The sequence below is a fragment of the Antrostomus carolinensis genome, unplaced genomic scaffold (genome assembly GCF_000700745.2).
Source record: "Antrostomus carolinensis isolate BGI_N321 unplaced genomic scaffold, ASM70074v2 scaffold10256, whole genome shotgun sequence".
Taxonomy (NCBI): domain Eukaryota; kingdom Metazoa; phylum Chordata; class Aves; order Caprimulgiformes; family Caprimulgidae; genus Antrostomus; species Antrostomus carolinensis.
Window position 1 is genome coordinate 16,276 of NW_010322504.1, and position 19,861 is coordinate 36,136.

At 38.6% G+C, this 19,861-nt stretch overlaps 1 protein-coding gene across 1 annotated transcript in view; it reads right to left on the bottom strand.

The window, feature by feature from the left end:
* Positions 1 to 19,861, bottom strand: part of LOC104526717 (CUGBP Elav-like family member 2) — a gene marked incomplete at its 3' end in the record, with an annotated part of 55,442 nt that overhangs the window by 16,060 nt on the left and 19,521 nt on the right. The window contains exon 5 of the mRNA XM_010170253.2: positions 9,891 to 10,025. Coding sequence (XP_010168555.2) covers positions 9,891 to 10,025 — 135 coding nt within the window. The remainder of the gene's footprint in view (positions 1 to 9,890; positions 10,026 to 19,861) is intronic.

The window sequence follows — 19,861 nt, forward strand, 5'->3', positions numbered from 1 at the left end:
AGAGTCAGGGGAAACAAGAATGGCAATATAGAAAGACATATACTAATAGCACAGCCTTTCTCAAATAAGCCAGTGTCCCTTTATTTCTTCATTACTCACAGGTGAACAGTTCCTATGAAAGGTTACCCATATCTTCTCAGGGTACAGCAAGAGAGAAGAACCAGTGAGGAAAGGAGGAAAGGAGAGCAGCATGCACTTAGCACCTGGTCGCTTCTGCGTGCATGCACGTGCAAATGAGACAAAGCAAGGCAGAATAGGGGAGAGAGGAGGAGAGGAGTCTTTCCCCATGGCAATCCTTTTGGCTCTTCAGTAGAGCATGGGTCTTTGAGAGCTAAGTTCTGTGAGCCTGGGACAAGTGAAAATCAGGGTCACTTATCTTGCCTAACTTGACATTTCTGATCGTCTTGAAATTACAGTGTCTACACCGAGGATATTCCACAGCAGTGCAAAGGAGGAGAAAACAGCATACAAAGGTACTACAGGTATGGCAGACAAACCTATCAGCTGCCTATTTTTGTAGTTCTCTAGTCTTATACTCTGTAAGTTTTCTCCAAACCGATCTATCCAACAGAAGGTATTTTAGGAAACAAGGGTTTATTGATTGGGCATATCTTTGTGAATCTAGGCTATTGTGTTTAAGGGTCTATTTTCCTTATAAAAAGAGAGAGAGAGAGAGAGTAAAAAGCAAGTTAATATTCTGGGCCAATTCCACATTAATGCTTCTGTTCTGTTGAAATGTCTTGCTCAGTGAAGACCATCCATGTCTAGTGTAAATTACAACTCATATATCCTATTTCAGCATTGTGCCTGCAACATATTGTGCCTTCTGCCCAGCAGACCACAATGATAAATTACTTTTGGTTTTGGGTGGGAAGTATTTTAAAGAGAGGCTGGGGAAAAGAATAATACGGCACAGTGGACTAACTTCATAGCTGCCCATTAGGTGTTTCCAACTGTAACTCAAACTGAAATAAAACCAAATTGAAACCCCACAATATGAAGAAAACAAAGAATAATTACTGAACATTTATGACTCTGTTCTACTCAGTGGGACCAAGTGCTCTGGCCTGTGTTCATCGAACACCACTGAGTTCACATCAAAACCAGAGCATTAGCATTTCTAGAGGGAACTTCCAGCTGTGCTCTCATGTTTATTACTGCTATCTCACACAATTTGGAGTGAGCTATTGTTCAGGGACTTGTGCCTCGATGCTGAAATAACCTCCATGTGGAGCCACTTCAACATACAACCATTTCTAAATCACCTTCCAAAGAATTTCTGATCTAGAATCAATAAGGTTCTACTTGAGGTCAGGATCTCCTGCCTGGAGCACAGGTTCCTTCATATTGCCTCCCAATGTACCTGTAACATCTAAGACATACTTTCACCACTAAGTAATAACAAGGAACAAGCAGTATCATTTCTCCACGAAAAAAGAGTGTCAGTAGAGTCCAAGTGCATAGTTCAAGGTAAGCAATGTTTTTGTTGCAGGAGTGCTAATCAAGTGCATACATGGCAATTCAAATTCTAGTACACGGGAGAGGATGGCCTCATTCATCTTCATTTTCACTTCTCCAATACATCTGTCTTAAGATCAGGTAAACAGTCCTTAGGAGTTGTTTGTCTTTCCCTTGCTGCAAGATATGGCTAAAAGATTTGTTTACTTCAGACACTTTAGAGTTCTATCCATGGTATTTTAGAATAGAGATGAGATAAACTATATATTGAAAATTTGAGTCTGTAGGTAAAGGAGTTATGAGTCCAGAAAGTGCATGAATAGTAATTTCCACGGAAGAAGGGATATTTAGTGGGGTGTGCAAGCACAACCTCATTGTAATAGCTCACCACAAGATATAGTCATTTACCTCTGTAAGTTGAGGAACTCAAAGACTATCTTGTCTCATGTAAAATTACTCAGACAAGTCCTTTGTAGACCATTTGTAAAGTCATACGTAGTTCCATGTGGCACTGGTTTTTTTCATTCATATGGCACATTTTTGTTCACTGAACAGCAAAGGCAATCAAGGGTTTACTTTATTTGGTTTTAAACTCATGCAGTTGTTGGAGATATATTTTTGTTTGGTCAATACATAAAATAAATCAGTGGCCCCATATTCAAACAACTAGCTCTTTTCAGACAATGCTGAAACAATTAGGTTAAAGACATTCATAACTTCTAATTCCCATTATGTTCCACAATTTATCCTTCCTTAGGAAAACAGACCATGAGTATCCATGGACACGTACACAATTCAGCAAGGTTGAAGGATCAGTGTTGGCAGTAATAAAACAGTTGAAAGCTCCTTCAAGTGCATGAGTTTTGCTAAGATTTACATTATTTCCTGAATATTATGAACTCCATCATTTTCTGGGTTTAGAACTTCTTGTAAGATATACAGCATATAAACTCACATATCTACCTGTGTAGCCAAGTTGATAGTATCATGTTTCTTTAGTAGAAAACAACCCTGAATGAACTTGAAATAGTACTTCCAACAGAAAGAAAAATAGCCTTATTTACATACCGGGATTCTTGTGGCTTGAAATAGAGATTAAGAGTGGGGTGGAGAGACACTTTCAAAATATAATGAATTATAAAGTGTTATTTGTATACTGCAAACAAAGTAAATCCTGAAATATGCTAAGGCAATGGATTTAATACTTTAGGAAGATGACAATGTACTAATGTTTAAAAACCAAACATGTCCCCTGTTGAATTAGATCCTACTAATCCATGCTTTACTACCATACACTGTTTCCTAAAAAAACCCCCAAAGAATTAACTAGCACAATGATTCATTGAAAAATATGCACGTTTTTGTCTTTCAGCGTACAACTTTGGTATTTATGCAATTCTGAGAAAACAGTTGGAGATTTCTGTGCCAAAAATTCGTAAATTTATAATGCTGATTCTAAAGAAGAGGCAAGGACCTTTTGCAAAATGTCTCTTCTGCAGTTGTTGGGCAGCCTTACACTCCTTCACTGACAGATTCTGCCCATCCTAAGCCCAGTCAGTTAGTAACTGAAATTCCCCAAGACCCTTTAGGCTGAATTCATACACACTCGTTCCAAAAAGCAATTCGTTAGGAGAATAGGCAAAGACTTGTTACATTTTAAGGGACAAATATGCAAACAAGTCATTTCAGTTAATTGGTGGCCTGTTTGCTGCCATCAGCATCCTTCATGTATCGCTGGCTCGTTTTTCCAAATGAGGAGACCAGGGAGAGACAGCACTGTTCCAGGGAGGCAACATGGGAATTCATCACCCTTCACCTCTCCTTTTACTGTACTGGGACTCTGGGAGATTTTTAGCCACAATTCCTGCTCTTTTCTGCTTTAGTCATTTAAGACATATTGAAACAATATTAAAAATATAAATATAGGTCAAAAATGAATGCCCAATTTCCAATTTTTGGCTCCAACTTGTGTTTGGATGCCTGCTTAAGGGTGACCTAATTATCCGATGGGCTGAGTACCAATATATCTCTCCAAGAAGTAGCATAATCTCTGGGCACTAAGAGCAGTCAAAATCAATTCACTTATTTAGGAGCCTAACCACAGACTCAGAAACTTAACACTATGTGGGTAAGCCCAGCAGACACACAACAGTTCAGAAATAGACTTCTCTCATCACAAATCACCTTCATCTATGCAGTCAAGTGACAGGCACTGGGTGGTGGGCATGCTAAAGCAAGATTTTCTTCCACGGCTTCCTTGCAAACACATGCTTTTAAAAAATTGGTTCTGAAATCAGGGTTAAGGCATTGGACTGCTCTGTGCTCAGAGCACTAAGATAATGGTGCTAATAATGTAACTAGATTTAAATCTAAAATTGAAAATCATACACTTGAGTTGCTTAAGCATCCACCCAGGGTATGTGTATTGTATGTATAATGTATTTCTAAAATTTATTTAATATATGTGTTATATTTATCAACTGTATCTTTATCCTAAAAAGAATGAGCATTACAGTAGGGAAGTTTCCTGCGTACTGCAAAACTAATAAAGCTTATTTGAAATGATTTTATAATAATGGTACCTTAGCTTAAATGATTTTATAACAATGGAACCTGCATTAATTCCACATGAAACAGTACAAAAATAATCAATTTGTACTACAGTCTGAAGAGTGCCATTCTGCATTTTAAACCAATCTTTTCCAACATGAAACATCTACCTCAATTCATTCTTTAGCAAACTGTCAGACCTTCCTACACACCTACTGGTAAGGTTATTTTTGGATCATCCTGGAAGCAAATCACAGCTAGCTCAGTGGGTGTACTGGCCTCTAACAAAATGTCACGGTGGCAGACTTGCACCGGTGATTGGAGAAAAACGTATTGTACTGAAGTGAACAAAAAGAGAATTCTTCTAAGAATGATTATTTGAACATTCTTCACTGCTTCTCAGCTGAGACATCTTGTGTATTCTATAAAATCTCTAACGTTTCAACAATTGTGTTCACAACATGAACACCTTCAACTAACAAAGAAAATCTTCGTGCTATATTAAGGGGTAGAGAAAATAATGAACCACAGGCGCTAACTATAAGTCATAATTCTCTGCTTTTAGCAGGGGGAAAGGATGAATTAATTCTTACAGGACAGGCATTGTAAGGAGTTTGTGGGTTTTTTTTTTTCTCTTTTTCAGTTTATTCTATACTTCACAGACCACCTTTTTGGGGGTTGTTATTCTTCAATGTCAGCATCTGTCTGAAAATGAGTATTTTTAGACTTTTGTGCTTAGGAGAGCTTTTTTTTTTCAACATAAGAGTTAATGGCTGAATTCTGATATAATATGGCAAAAGCTGGGCTGGATTTTAAGAGGTAGTTAAAGAAAAAAAGTCTTAATTCCTACCCTGACAGTATTTTTTTGCAGAAAGATTTTTTTCCCTAGGTTTACACAGCAGATAAACCTGAAAAGCTTTTTTAGGGAAGCATGAATAGCTAGTTCAGCTGTGTGAATAAATAATAGTTTAGAGAATCAAATAATCATGAAAATGTCATGGAAAATCAAGGCTCCTAAGTCTGAAACTGAATTAGCTTCAGGTTTAGCAATTCTATCTCCCCACAGCTCAGAAGTTATATTGTGTATGTTTATGCAGATAAATTTGGATTTATAATTAGACATTTCGTCTCTTCATTTGCACATAGAAGGGCTTTCCTACTGGCTATTGAAAAAACATTTATGGATGAATTTTAAGAAACAAAATTGAAATGAGCTCACAGAGGCTGTGGAATCTCCATCCTTAGAGATATTCAGACCTTGACTGGACACAGCCTTCACCAACCTGCTCTGAGTGCTCCTGCTGCGAGCAGAAACCTGGAGCAGAGACCTGGGGAAGTGTCTACCAACCTGTATGGTTCTGTGACTCTAATGTTATGGCATTAAACAATAAAAATATGTGCAGTGATGGAGAATGGCAAGATGACTAAGCTGGTGTGTGAAACTCAACTTCCATATTCTTCCTGTGAATATAAAACATTTTTCTGCTGTTTCCAATCAGTTTCCAAAAAGATCATGAGCTTCAGACCTCTCGATATCAGGAAATTTTTTACAGTGCCATTTCCACCTTGTACCACCCAGGACAGTCAGAATAAATGTTATTATCCTTGGGAAAACTAGGGTAGCGGGTCAACTGAGGAAAATTAAATGTCAGACAGTGTTAGAGGTAAATACTCTGATCCTGAACTTGTATGGCCCTCCTTCACACCCACCTCCGGGCCAGCCCACCACCCACTGAATTAACTGTAGATCTCTGCGGGCTCTGGAGTAGCAGCCTCCCTGCAAGCTCTTTGCTCATCGATCCATTTGTAGGACATGGCAAGGACAACCTCTGGAGGACAGGACAAGGTTCCTGACACTCAGCTGAGATTCATCCTGCCTAAACAGAAATTCACAGTGTCGATACCTACACCAGAGGTAGTTGCTCCAAAATCCATTCTCAGCCGATGGGAAATGCAAACTCCCAGAGCCCAACCAAAATGGAATTGAGACAGACTGGCTCAGACAAGCTGGAGTCCAGTAAAAGCTACCCCAGCCCAAATCTTTCTGTTATGAAATACTACAGGTACTTCCCTTTAAAACAGGAAAGTATTCTAAGCGAGTGAAACAAAAAGAAAGTGAAGAATTAATTAACTAAATGGAAGTGATTAAAGTAAATAAATGAAACAATTATCATATCAAAATAAAAGACAAGAAAGATGATTAAATGAGTCTTCAAAAGACCCGTGAGAAACTCATGAAAGACATAATATGCATTTACCTGGTTTTTATTCTTTCATGATTTCATTTTCATTTTTATTCAATACCATCTGATAATTGCAAGAAACAGTTACTTTTACCATGGGCAATTTAAACCATTTTAATTTTTTTTCCGGGGCCAAGAGACAAAAGAACCTATTTATTGCCTGAGGGGATTTTACTAAAATGAAAGCTTAATCTTTCATGTTTTTTTAAGCAAAGGCTTTTAAAAAATCATTTCTAACAATGCTGTAGGGAGAGACTTCCATGGGTATGCAAAATTGAAATTATAAATTTACAATTATAAAAAAATTAATGGTTTGGGGGATTGCATTGTCTCTGTTCTTTCTGAATGAATACTGTTTCAAGCTTAAGAGAGAGTATTTAGCACATGGAGGAGAATGAGTGTCCTTAGACTGTCTTGCGGTCAAAGCTATTTAGTAAGAATGTATGAGAGAAAGATCATTGGAGTTTAATTTGTTTGGAAGTAAGTGATTGTATGAACCTTGAAGAAGGAATTTCATACAGCTTGAACAGTCACTATTAGATGCTGAATATTTTTCTCTTCTTTTTTAATATACTGCAATTAGAAACCAGCAGCAAAACTTGACATGCTCAAATATCAGATGCCCTGTTGGTTCCTCACTTCCTGGACTATTATTCTGCGTTGTATTCAATACACCAAAGTTGGCCTGACCACCATCCTCTCTGTAATTGTTTGATGCACTGAAGGTTGCTAAATCTTATCTATGAAAAATTAAGCTGCAAGATTAATTTTAACTGAAGTAACCCACCTTTTGGGGCTCTGATATCTACAAAGGGCAGAACAAGAGCTCTTGGTCAAAGATTGATTCAGGAGAGATCTTGAGGAGAAATAGTTATATATGGGTAGAAACATGGATATGATTTATGTGGCTGCCATGGTTTAAGGCATATTAGAAGTACATACTCATGCTCATCCCTGTTCCATGCAGTATTTTGGCCTTATCAGCACCAAGAAAAGGATTAAATTTAAGCATGCACTTTTGCACTCTCCTAAATTTGGTCAGTTTTCTGAACTGAGAAATATTAATTTAATGCATTATCTGGAGAGACACAAAACATTTCTTCCTGGGCTTAGTGCAGGCTTTGAAATCAGACAAAATAATTTACACTTATGAAACACAACAAACTGAAGTGTTCTATTAAAAGAAAACTAGACCAAAAAAATACCCTCAAGGCCTCCAAATATCCACACATTGAAAGGCAGATTTAAATGTTTTCTGCCAACATATTTCAGGTTTTAATGGAAATACTTTGAGCTGCTATGAAAAGCTTTATCGAACTAAATTCATTTTCCATAGAGCAGACCAGAATCATTGAAGATATTATTCAGGTTTACAAAATATTTAATAGGGTGGAGAATGCGGAACCAGATAAGAAAGGTTAAACTGAAGGACATTTTAACAAGGCTTTATTTTAGGTTGGCTGTGCAACATATAGGTCAGTGGACCTATTAGATATAGACTTTCTCTTTGACACACCAAGCTCTCTAATATTAGAAACACTTGTCTACACCTACTATCTGTAAGACTTTCAGAAGCCATTGTCATTCTGAGTACACTGTTTCAAATACTAAATGTCCATACTTTTTTGGAAATAACACATCTTCAGTGTGTTAGCCAAAATCACTAATCTCTTTGGAAAAACCTTGGATATGCTCTATGACACCATCCTGGGCAATACTAAGCTCTAGTTATTGCAAAGAAGTACCTGCCCAGCCCAGCTGAAGCATCTTTCTAATCACGTGCCTCTGCAGACTTGGGCATCTGATGAAACCACCTTCCAGGTGCTCAAGGAGCTTTGAGAACCGGTTAAAAGAGGGAACAGCAAGTCAGCCAGGCTAGATAATAAGATTGCATTTGAGATGGAGTGAGGAAAATGTGGACCTTAAGGATGAATCTGAGTCCTGTACTAACACGGCAAGACAAAGAGCACGACAGAAACATGCTGCTTCCTGAGGTTCTGGTGCCACTTTTCTGCAGAGCAGCAGTGATAAGTTCATTTCCAGGCCCTCTGCACTGCAGTGCAGTACTCTGAGTTCTCTTGAGAAGTCTTGTCAGTATGGCTCAAGAAATGCTTAGCACACTTTGGGAGGACAGGCTACTCAGACATTTAACAGCTAAACTGCAGAGATATTATAGAGCATGCATGAAATGCAACATTTCCGCTTCTATAAATGGATGACATTTAGACAGGGGTAGCACAGGCGCACTGACACTGAGACTAGCCTTTTGCAAAGCATTAAGCCCCAGCTCCAGGATGGAGGGAAGAGATTGCTCAGGTTTAAAAAAAAAAAGATATCAGCAAACCAGAATTATTTCCACCCAACCTGCTACTCAGAGGTGTTGCGAATGAATATTATTTTTAGGTCAAGAGGAGGTTCACACCAGAAACAGGAAAATGCTGTACAAACTTTGTATTTAGCCAAGCTGCCTTCCATTTAACCTCTCCTCCAAATAAGCAATAAAACTGTAATATAACAGGAAGTGTTGGCCAGCTTTAACACCCGGCACCACACTCGGTCCCAGTTCTATTGTGTAGTGAAGACTGTTTTCCTTACTGATGAGTTCAAACTGTCTGCCATGAATTACTTTTCATGGGGAATAAATACACACTTAAACAAGATTAAACACAAATGTTCTTTAGTGGTGTCTAAAAGAATATGAACGTTTTTTAGAACAGCAATAAACACACTTCATGATGCAAATAATTACACCCTGCAGCCTTTATGTAAAGACAAGCATCCAGATTCTTGACTCGGCTACATCACTGTAAACCCAGAGTAACTACACTGAATCAACATCTCTCTCTGTGGATTCTGGAGAGGCTGGAGTGCAGCTGAACTCTGGATTTGCCCTGATTTCTCTCTAGGATTTTGCAGACATCGGACATAAATGGCTGAAAGTCTACATGGTGGTCATGAAGGCACCACCATCTCTTATCTTGTCCCTTATTCCACCATAAATCTGTCTTCTGCTTAGTGTAACAAAGTCAGAATCTGTGCTCCTTGTGCATCTGATATGACTTCTGTAATTGTATTCTCAGTTGGGACCAGAAGAAAGCTCAACTGAGGCTAGAGCAAGGAAAAGAGAAGGGAAAATACAGAGAAGGTCTTCACAAAAATTCATGATGTGTGAGGCAATACGTGCATGATGGGCTGGGAATCAAAGATCTGTCTCTCAGGGATTAAAAAGAACCACCTTGGTTGATCTTTCTGGAGGATGGGAAGGATTGGCTTGTGTTCTGAATTCTTTCTGAAAAGCGTAATTTAGCTTAAGTTTCCCATGCAATTGTAATTTTAATGTAGAGTTTTGTAAGATGGGTCTGTTAGGCTTTAATGGCCCCTGAAATGAGTCTGGAAAGGTGAACTTGTCCACATTGGACCATTTGAAAAATTATGTAATTATTATGAAATGGAAATTATTATGAAAGGAACCATTTGACCACTTAAAAATAACAGCAATAAAAATATATTCAGCTCTTAAAGGGGTCTCTAGAAATTCTGTGAGCACAGAACTCGGACACAACATGGACTCACTGTTTAACAATCATCTTCCCATTTGTTCTCATTTTTTAATTTTGAAAATGAGGAGTCTGCTCTTACCAGGACTTGTGAGGGCTCCCAGAGCACCAGTCGTTGTGGAGAGAGGATTTGCATTGGTGGTGGTAGCTGAGGTTTGGGCGGCGGCTGCTGCAGCTGCTAAAGTTGCCAAATTCTGTAATTGTAAAGCGTTCATGCCTGTGGGGAGAAGCAATAGGGTTAATTAAGAGATGCCATTTAAAAAAAAAAAGGCAAAAAAAAAAAAGCTAGTTTCAATGGACATGGAACTTTGGATGTACCTTGCCAAGAGATTAAATTCTTTTAATTCCCAAGACATCTATAATCTGGGATCTTACCTAAGACATCTTACAGTCCCTGAATAGCACCTCTCACCTCTGTACCTTGGAGTTGAGAGAATACAGCAAAGGCACCAGCCTATAGTTTAGGAAAACAAAACCTGGTTTGTGCCTCTTCTATAAGGGAAACGTAGAATTAAAAGTCATTTAAACTCTGCATGAAGCCCAGGCGCAATACTATTTCCTGACACAACAGGGGGTGCATAGAAGATAACTAACGTTTAAAACACATTCAGGTCATATAATTGGGATGAATACAATTTGTTTCCCATGTCTCCTCTGAATGTATCTACTAAGGCTACACTATGCAGCCGCCAATAATTGTGCTGATCTTCTTTTTGATGGTTCATTTCTAAAAATGCGTATGAACTAAGAACATCAAATGAGTATCAGTCTGATCACAGAGCCATCATTGAGGTAGGGATTTTCAGGCCATAAGCTCTGAACTGTGATATCACGTCTACTCAGTCATGTGTCACTTCATTATTTTAGAAGATGTGGGGGAGATATTTCTGCATTTCAATGAGGACCTTCAAGAAATGGATTCACTTAAATAGCAAAGGCTTTAATTTAGATGGCAAGTAAAAAAGGACAAACAATAAATAGAATTTATGTGAAATTGAAAAAAAGATTATTAAGGAAGAGCAAATGGCATTCATTTGACTTAAATCAGAGGGTCAGGAGTCTGCCTCTCCAGAGGCCTTCAAAAGTACCTACCATTTACCTTGGACTAGACAAAGCTCTTAGGTACTTACTCTAAGGTGAACTGCTTCAGTAAGAGACTACAATGCAGACACACAAGCTAGGTGCAAGCATTAACCTGACTGGATCCCTCTCAGGATCCTCTGAATAAGATATCACTCTCCATAGGGGTGATGTTCAGACTGGATGTCTACACGTGGACGTGAGAGAGACTGTTTGGATGCCAGTGAGAGATCATCCTTTTTGGTTTGGACACATGAGGGAAATCTGTGCATGCTGCTTGAGCCCTCACTAGAACTAACAAAGTGCGTAAAACCAAAATACTAAAAGAGTTTAATTATGTTCTTGTAGTCCTGATAAAATAAATATACACAAAAGGTCAGGTTATAGGAAGAGCAGTACCTTTTTTAGACCAAGAGATAGAGCTGGGAAGACTGCATAAGTTTTGGGGAATACCCAAAGAAGAGTTTGAGTGCCTGGAAACTCATCCAATTTTTTTTCTGAACGTTAGTCTAACAAGAGGCATTATTTCTCCCTGCAAAATTTGTTTCACAAACCCGGGAAGCTTAATAATAACTTGGAGAAGATGAAAAAAAAAATTGTTAAACATAATACTCTGGAAGAATGTTTGGGAAGAAAAGGAGAGATAATTTCTAGGAACTGAGAATTCCTGCAATAATGGAGAGTGATATTACTTTCAAATGCATATGTTGCAGACTCTGGTTGCTCCATAGAGAGGTATTCTTACTGTCCCAGCACTAGGAACTGTGAGGTAAACCTAAATATGAGCATCTATTTGTGAACAAACCCGCAAATTTAAATACAGCGTGTTCCAAAGGCAGGTCAGGTGTCAGGTGAGCACCTAGCTTGGCTGAAGTTCTAACTTCCGTGCCTCAGTCGAATGCCCAAAGTCAGCTCACATGTTGGTGCTTTTGAAAATGTGACACAATGACAATGTTAGGAGTAAGCTTTTAGTTGATTCAAGATCTACCACAATATATGTGGAGGAATTACCTGTCAAAAATAGTTCTTTCAGGTTTCTTTTGGAGGCTAATGACCATTTTAAAAAATAAGGCTTTTCTCAAACCCTACCAACCCAAACTATTTTGCAAGGTGTAATAAAGCTACTCAAGTCACAAGTCATTATTAACCTAGACAATTAGGTGTAACTACTAAATAAAGTGATGACAGGTCATTGTTGCAATTTGGTCAGTCTTCCAAACCAGCTCTCACAAAGTTTATGTCCTTAAAATACAGAGATAACTCTGAAATGGCAAAACTGTACCTTAATCACATGGATATTTAATAAATACTAAAGAATTAGATATTGGATACCCAAGTTAGTAGAGTAACACTGCTTGAAACACCTCAAAACTTGAACAAAAAATCTTGAACCTTCTAAATCAGGAAAAGTTGAACGAATATTTTAAAAACCTTTTATTTTTACAATCAGTCTAAAACTAACTTTTGGAAGCAACATCATATTAATAAATAAACTTCTGAAACCAGAGATACTAAGGATATTCATAACTGTTTTCAAATCTGATCTCTGGTTTAACTTCACAACTTTTCAGTCAAAAAGCACAATTCAGACAGAAATTCAGAAAGGATAATTTCTAAGTTCTGGGGTTTTTTTAAATTACTAAATTGACCTACTTGCTTGCCTTGGGTGTAAATAATTTTTTTTTTTATTTAAAAAATCCTATTTCTTTGATAGCAAGATTCTGCAGATTATTTCAAACAGGATTTTAGCTGTGAAGAAGACTTAAGCTAAGGTCTGTCTCTTCGCTAACAAAGCAGACAGTGGTTCTCAAAATGAGAGATGGAATCCATTTTCATCCTGGATTGATATGTGGTTAACAAAAATAATTCACCTTCCTCTTCCATAAAAGGTATATGTAAGTCATCAAAGAATGTCCAGCAAACATTGCTGGTCTTCTCTGAGATCGTATTTCATGCCGTTTTATGAAGAGATTTGGGAAAGCAGTAGGTTGCTCTCCACCATGGCAGCATGGTTTTCTGTCACCCACTGGTTAGTTATTCATCAGAAGGATCAGTCATAATCAGCTTATATTTCTTCTGTGGGGAGGTTTCTACTTTGGACTTTTAAACAGCCCACATGGTAGGATTAAATAACAGTAAACAAATACAGAATGGTCCTAGAGGAGAAACTGCAAAATAACTTCAACTAGATGAAATCTCACATGAAATCTCACATTTTCTTCTGGAAAATGCATGGACTTTTCTCCAACCTCAGTTTAGAAGCAAGCGGGTTTTGAAGCAATTGAATACTGCTGTTTCTATTGCATTTTATGTGCATGGCTTTGCCTATGCATGCAAGGCTTCAGAAGACTATGGAGCATATAGGGCTGGAAGGCAGCATACACGCACCGTACAGCGTTAGAAAAGTACAGCAGGCAAAAACAAGGTCAACAGGCAGTGGAACAACTGCTCTCTCTGGGCTCGTGAACCATCATCATGCCTATGTGGATGCAAAACAAACACCAGCATTGCCTCATCCCACAAAAACATTATTTTAATGGGATGTTTCTTGTGGAAGCACAAGAGGAACCCATCAACTTGAAAAAGAGTTTCAATGTCAAAAAAAGATCAAGAAACAAGAGTTAGGCAGTGACGAAGTCGTCTCCCCACCCAACATAGAGGTGACTAAATGACACTGGCCACAAACCAGCTCTGCAGATGTTATAGGGTGTCAGCTTCAGAGCCTTCAGGAAAAAAAGACTGCTTGCTGTTGTCACACAGGCGTAAGAGAAGGACAGCAAAGAGCACCACTGAACTGAGCACCCAAGTGTGACTGTCAGCAAGGGCTCATGGCACACACCGTCACCCAGCAAGGTCTAGAGCTGATTGTGTCAACAGGTTTATCACTTAATATGCATCCTCTTTGGGATCCTTTGTCTGCTCAAACAAAAAATAAATCCCGTCATCACTGTTTCACACTCCCCAGGCATTTTACCATCATCTCTGCGCCCTCTTTATTGGTTTGTCCTGTCAACTTGTCAAGTGTGTCAACATCCCACTTGCTAGGACAAACTTGGAGGAGGGAAACCAAATGCTCTCAAGTCCTAGACCCAAAAAGTACTTTGCTTTCAAATGGCGATTTTTGGTTCAATTGAACTTCAGCCAAGGTATAGTTCTGTGGGACCAATCTGCTCTCTCATTCTCTCCCCTTTCACACACTGTCTTCACACATTTCACATCCTACAGCTTCTTCAAAACAATCCCAAATCCCGCAACAGAGCTGGACCACAAATGAGTAGATCGTTTTTATTTGAAAGTGCTGCTCACTCAGCAAATGCACCTCTCTCTGAAGAAATGTAAATGGCTTAACACTGAAGAACAGCCTCACAGGCAGAGCTGCACATGAAAAATGAAAATTCCCCTGTAGGGGAAAAAATAACTTCTGTGTAAGGAATAACTCTTGATCTTTATGATGGAGACAATGTTGGGAATTAAAAGGAAATGATTAAAAAAACCAGAATCACAATACAGTTTGATTCCATTTTTTAATAGCATGTATTTACCAATGTGCTATCAGCTTGGCAAATATTCAAGATTGCAGGGAAATTCAACTTTCATTTTGTTATTTGGCAGATTAAAAAAAAACAATTAAATTATATACAAAACAGATGCACAGTATGCCTTGCTTGAAACTTAAGATTTAAAAAAAAAAAAATTATTTATAAGGATAGGGGCATGAAAATTTAATTTAATGTTCACCTTAGGTAATTTTGTGTCTTATTGTTCACAGCAATTACCATAAATCTACATATCAATAAGCGAGAACAGATGTCAGTTGTTACAAGTGCTTGCCAATCAGGCCTGTTAAAAAGTGACAGATGGATGGTGATAGAACATTCTCATAAGGCCTATTAGCACATTCGGAGGAAATTTTTGTAGTGCTGCACAGTCACAGATGCAGTTCTGTGAAAACACGGGGAAATTTGAGAGCACGAGATTTACATTTTCTAACTTTTTGTGCTGCCTCCGATGCAAACTTTCATACAATGAAGCAATTTGCCTCAATTCACTATCCACAGCTTTTCTCCTGTGATAACTGTAAATTTGGAATTACTGGGTGTTTGTAGAGGAGGCAACAGAGTCGTGAGCCGTTCCTGAAGACTTCTTAGGCCTCATCAGATCTTGGGCTTCCAAAACCGTAATAAAATCATATTAGGAAATAGTTGAGATTTGCTTGTTGAACAAATTCTTAATAAAGGAAGGAACTGGCTACATTTTAGTGACAATATATGCATGGAGAATTTTAAAGTCAATGGTGAATATCAGAGCCAAACCTGGAGAGCTCATAAGCAGTTCCCACTAACTTGACTTCTTTTTCTTTGGAAATTTTATCCTTCCCTATTATTAGGATCTATTCCTTCTGAATTAAATCCTGACTGCACCTTAAAGGATTAAGGTAAAATTTCTCATCTCCAGGCCAAGAAGCAACTATTTGCTCACACTGACGCCAGCCATTCCAGATGCTGATGTTAAAAATGGGGGTGAAGGCTTCACAGTGTGTGTCTAAAAAAAAATGCTATTCCAGCAATATTCTAAGAATTAAAATAGACAGGAGACCTGAGCACTACCTCCATCAAATCATATATACTCTGCACCTGACCATTTAGTGTTTGATTTAGCAAAGCCCTTAAAATAACTTTTAAGTTCACATTTGATTCTGCCCTGTTTTTTAAAAGTATGTGCTTAAATACAACTGAAAGTTAGAGTTACTAGTTGACTAACATTGGATTTCAGCACATTTTCAAGTTATGCATGATCTAAACACATCATCACAAGGAATCACAGAATCATAGAATTGCCTTGATTGGAAAAGATCTTTAAGATCATTAAGTCAATCATTAACCTCACACTGACAGGTCCCCGACTAACCCATGTCCCTCAGCACTATGTCTACACGACTCTTCAATCCCTCCAGGGATGGGGACTCCACCACTGCCCTGGGCAACCCCTTCCAATGCCTCAGAACCCTTGCAGCAAAGAAATTCTTCCTCACATCCAACCTAAACTTCCCTTGGTGCAACTTGAGGCCATTTCCTCTTGTCCTGTCACTTGTTACTTGGTTGAACACACCAACCTCCACCTCTCTACACCCTCCTTTCAGGGAGCTGTGGAGAGTGAGAAGGTCTCCCCTCAGCCTCCTTTTCTCTAGACTACACAGCCCCAGTTCTCTCAGCCTCTCCTCATCAGACTTGTTCTCCAGACCCTTCCCCAGCTTTGTTGCTCTTCTCTGGACACGCTCCAGCACCTCCATGTCCTTCTTGTAGTGAGGGGCCCAAAACTGAACACAGTACTCATTCTCAGTTGAAACTTCCCCTGGCCTAATCGGAAGGATTAATCTGATCTAACTTTATCTGAATAAAAGTTACTCGCCCAGGCTCTTGCTATAGTCAAAGGAGAGAGAGTGAGCAGATGATTCATGTGATCCTAAAAGAGATTTATTGACCCCAGTCCCTGGTAGGATGAATTGCAGCCTGTGAATGACTCCCTCTTCACTGTCATCACAGGGAGACCAAACGCCTAATTTCCAAACTGCTGAGGTTCAGTGGGATGAATTCTACCCACAGAAGAAGTAAGGCAATAAAAAAAAGCCCCTCTCCTTACTTTCACTATTTATGGAAAGACCAGCCAGAGCTACAGATCTCGTGCCCAGACTCAGACAAGCTTCCCCATCGTGCCCTTTTTACCACCTGAACAAGCAGTGTTGTAAACTGCTGAGCATTGGTTTTACTCTCAAGGTGCCTCTCCTTCTCCTGTGAGCAGGAGCAACGTGTGGATTGAGAGAAGCCTCACATGCTCCAAAATCTGCCTCTCCAAAAAATCCTCAATGGAGTTTTAATTTATTTGCTTAAAAAATATATTTAAAAAAACCCCAACCCAGCTAATTCTATGGGTTAAATTAAGTAGGACTTTCAATGGAATTACTGTTACAAAAGCTCAATGTTTTTAGTCCCTGAGGTCAACATTTTCAAAACTAGTAGTTATCTTTAAGAAACAGCTATCTCCCTTGAGCTGCAAACAGTTTCTCAGTGACCTTTACTTTTAATATGATCTCCCTAAAGAGGTCAGAGCAGGAGAAGCCCTCCTTCAGTATGGCTTTGCTGGAAAGAAGCCACCAAAGAGTCAGAGGATATAAAGGATACTTGGGCCAATGCAAAAGTATAGAGCTTTTGTGCAGATGGTCCTGGCTTCCAACCGGTCCCTCCAGATCCACTAAGCCAATCCAACAATTAGAGGAAAATATTCAGAAAACAGAACCTCTCAGAGTTTCTCTCACCCATCTGCTCCTACAGACTCTGCAACAGGAGGAAATCTGGCTTGGGCAACAGAAGAAGAGTGAAATGGATTGAACAGGGCTCAGAAAGGGCCAGAGGTTCAACCCAAAATGCAACCAAACTGTGAGAGAGTTTGGAAAGGACTGGTAAAAAAAAAAATACATTGGAAAAAATATAAAAAGTCCCAGCTGTAGATGGTTTAGGGATCTGAATGTCAAAGCAACAAAAGCCAAAAGCATGGTTTCTTGTCCTGCATGACTTGAGAAAGGAAAATATAATGCCTGTTCAATTAAATTAAGAGAGTCCCTTTGTGTCTTTTATGAGTAATGTACATATTTATGTGTCCTGAATGGTCACACATACAGAAATAGTTCTGTATGAGCCAATATTTATCCCTGCCAAAACATTTTGCATTAATGGACAATAGAAAATCTTCATAGAACATATATTTTCGAACATTTCCATTTTCTACAATTGCCTTATGTAATATAAAACCTCCCTGCTTATACTGTCTGCATAATACTTTCTAAGTTCTTCTTAAACAGGCAGGTTGGCTTAAATAACTGTAGCTTTCAGGGTCTAATCCAGTGCCAGCCAAATTCAATGCAAACGTTCAAGCGACATCAATCTCCTTTGAACAGAGCTTTCCATGCAATTTGTATATATTTGAAGGAGGAATCTTTTTTGCTTGAAAGGTTGCTAGTGCTTAATGTAGCTTGCATTGTCTTTCTAAGACAATCAAATCTCATAATGTAATTAATCTACATTATTACCCTTCTCCAAAGACAAAGCACAGGCAAGACACCGAGGCTTGAAAGGCATGTGAGAGAAAACATTGCCTTTAAATTAGCATTAGCAGCTGTTGGAGGAGGGGAGGAAAAGTTAAGAACTGCTCCCTATAAAACATACACTTGATGTTGGTACATGCTTTCAGGTTTTACAGAGGACAGTGAAGCAAGAGTTTGGCAAGGCAGGGTTAGCTGCTGTAACCAAGGCCAGGGGAATACTATAATACCAAAAGCAGTATTGTCAACTCTCCCAGCTTTACCACCAGTCTTGACATATTACACTGTTTTCTTTGGCTTCGCTCCGGAAATAGAACAATTTAATTAAAATATAATTTTTCAATAAAAATGAGAAAACCTAAACTGGGGAAGCAAATGTGGAACCTTAAAGCTTGGAAAGCTAAATGGCAAACTGCTACTTTTTGTCTCTCAAATGTTAGTATTTCACAAATTTTAGGTGAGCCAGTTTTGTGATTTGCTTGGACTTCATGCATGTTTTATGAACATAAGGCAAAGGCAACACTGAACACACAGAAGGGCCAGTGGGCTGCTACAGCAAGAACAGCATTCACTTTTGGAGCTGGTGCTCTGAGTGTTTAATGTCTGTATGACAGCAAGTTCTTGACAAAAACCTCTGTTTTTCTTTGGATTGGACCCCTAGCTCCCGAACAAACAAACCAACTCAAATTCTCTTCAACCAAAAATGCCTAAAAAACTCACTCCTTTCAACAAAACCAAATAATCCCTGCTTTGCCACAAAAAAACTACTTTAACCAGACTGAGGCATGATATAAGGGAAAGGGAATTTCTAACTTCACACAGAAGATCAGTGTCTTTGCTCTGCTAGCAAAGAAAATTGCTTTGATTTAAGAAAAAATATCGCTGAGGACTGCATGAAAAATATTTCTTCACATGTGCAGCAGGGTGTGGTGTGTGCTGTGTCCTTTCTGCTCAGTACAGAGACAGCACAAGCTTTAGCAGTACAAATAAATACTTGCAGATCCAAAGGTCCCCAATTTTGGACAAGAGGGTGGCTGTATTAGAAGTCCCAGCTTAGCAAAATGTGATGTCATTGAGACTTAAGCACAAAGAGATGCTAGAGCCCTGACATATAAGTAAGAGCAAAATTTCAATGGCTCGTGTGGCTTTTGATCAAATTTTTAGTGTCTGAATTCAGTGGTAAGCACCCTCATTGACTTCAAAAAGACGGACCACTCAAACACAAAGTTCAAAGAACCTGAAAGATGCAATGACGGATCTTCTTCAGCACCTTCCTCAACTGTGTCTAGTCTTTATTCCTCACCTTGAAATATGTTGTTAATAGACAAGCTTTATGCAATACTGAAATACATATTAGATTCATTTTTGTAAAATGAGTGTATACAGCTTAAGTTAAAAAACTCTGGGCCTTTACAAACATTCAAGGAGGGCTTCAGCAGGTAATGCAAGATCTTGCTGTAGACACAGTAGTATTTTCTATTCCTTTCACAAAATGTAATATACAAGTCTTTAATACTAGATGCACTGTATGGCACAGTAGTGCACAATTTCTGAGGAGAGGACATGAACTCAGTCCAAATGATTAAATAGTGCTTCATCTTCAGCACTTTCAGTTGGAGAGAAATTTAGTATTGCTAATTTTACTTTGAATACAAAGGTTTACGAGTTTTGGGGAAAGAAAGGAGTAAACTTGAAGCTGTTTTGATAACATGAATATAAGATAAAAAATACATATTTTCCATGAGACACAGTGAGCCATTAGATCATCCCCTAGATGAGTGCATTAGCAATCTAATCTGTAGTCGAAAAGGTATATTCCTCAAGTAACAATGCTGTGCTACTACAATTTCTTAAGATGACTTTCTACTAGTCTCAAG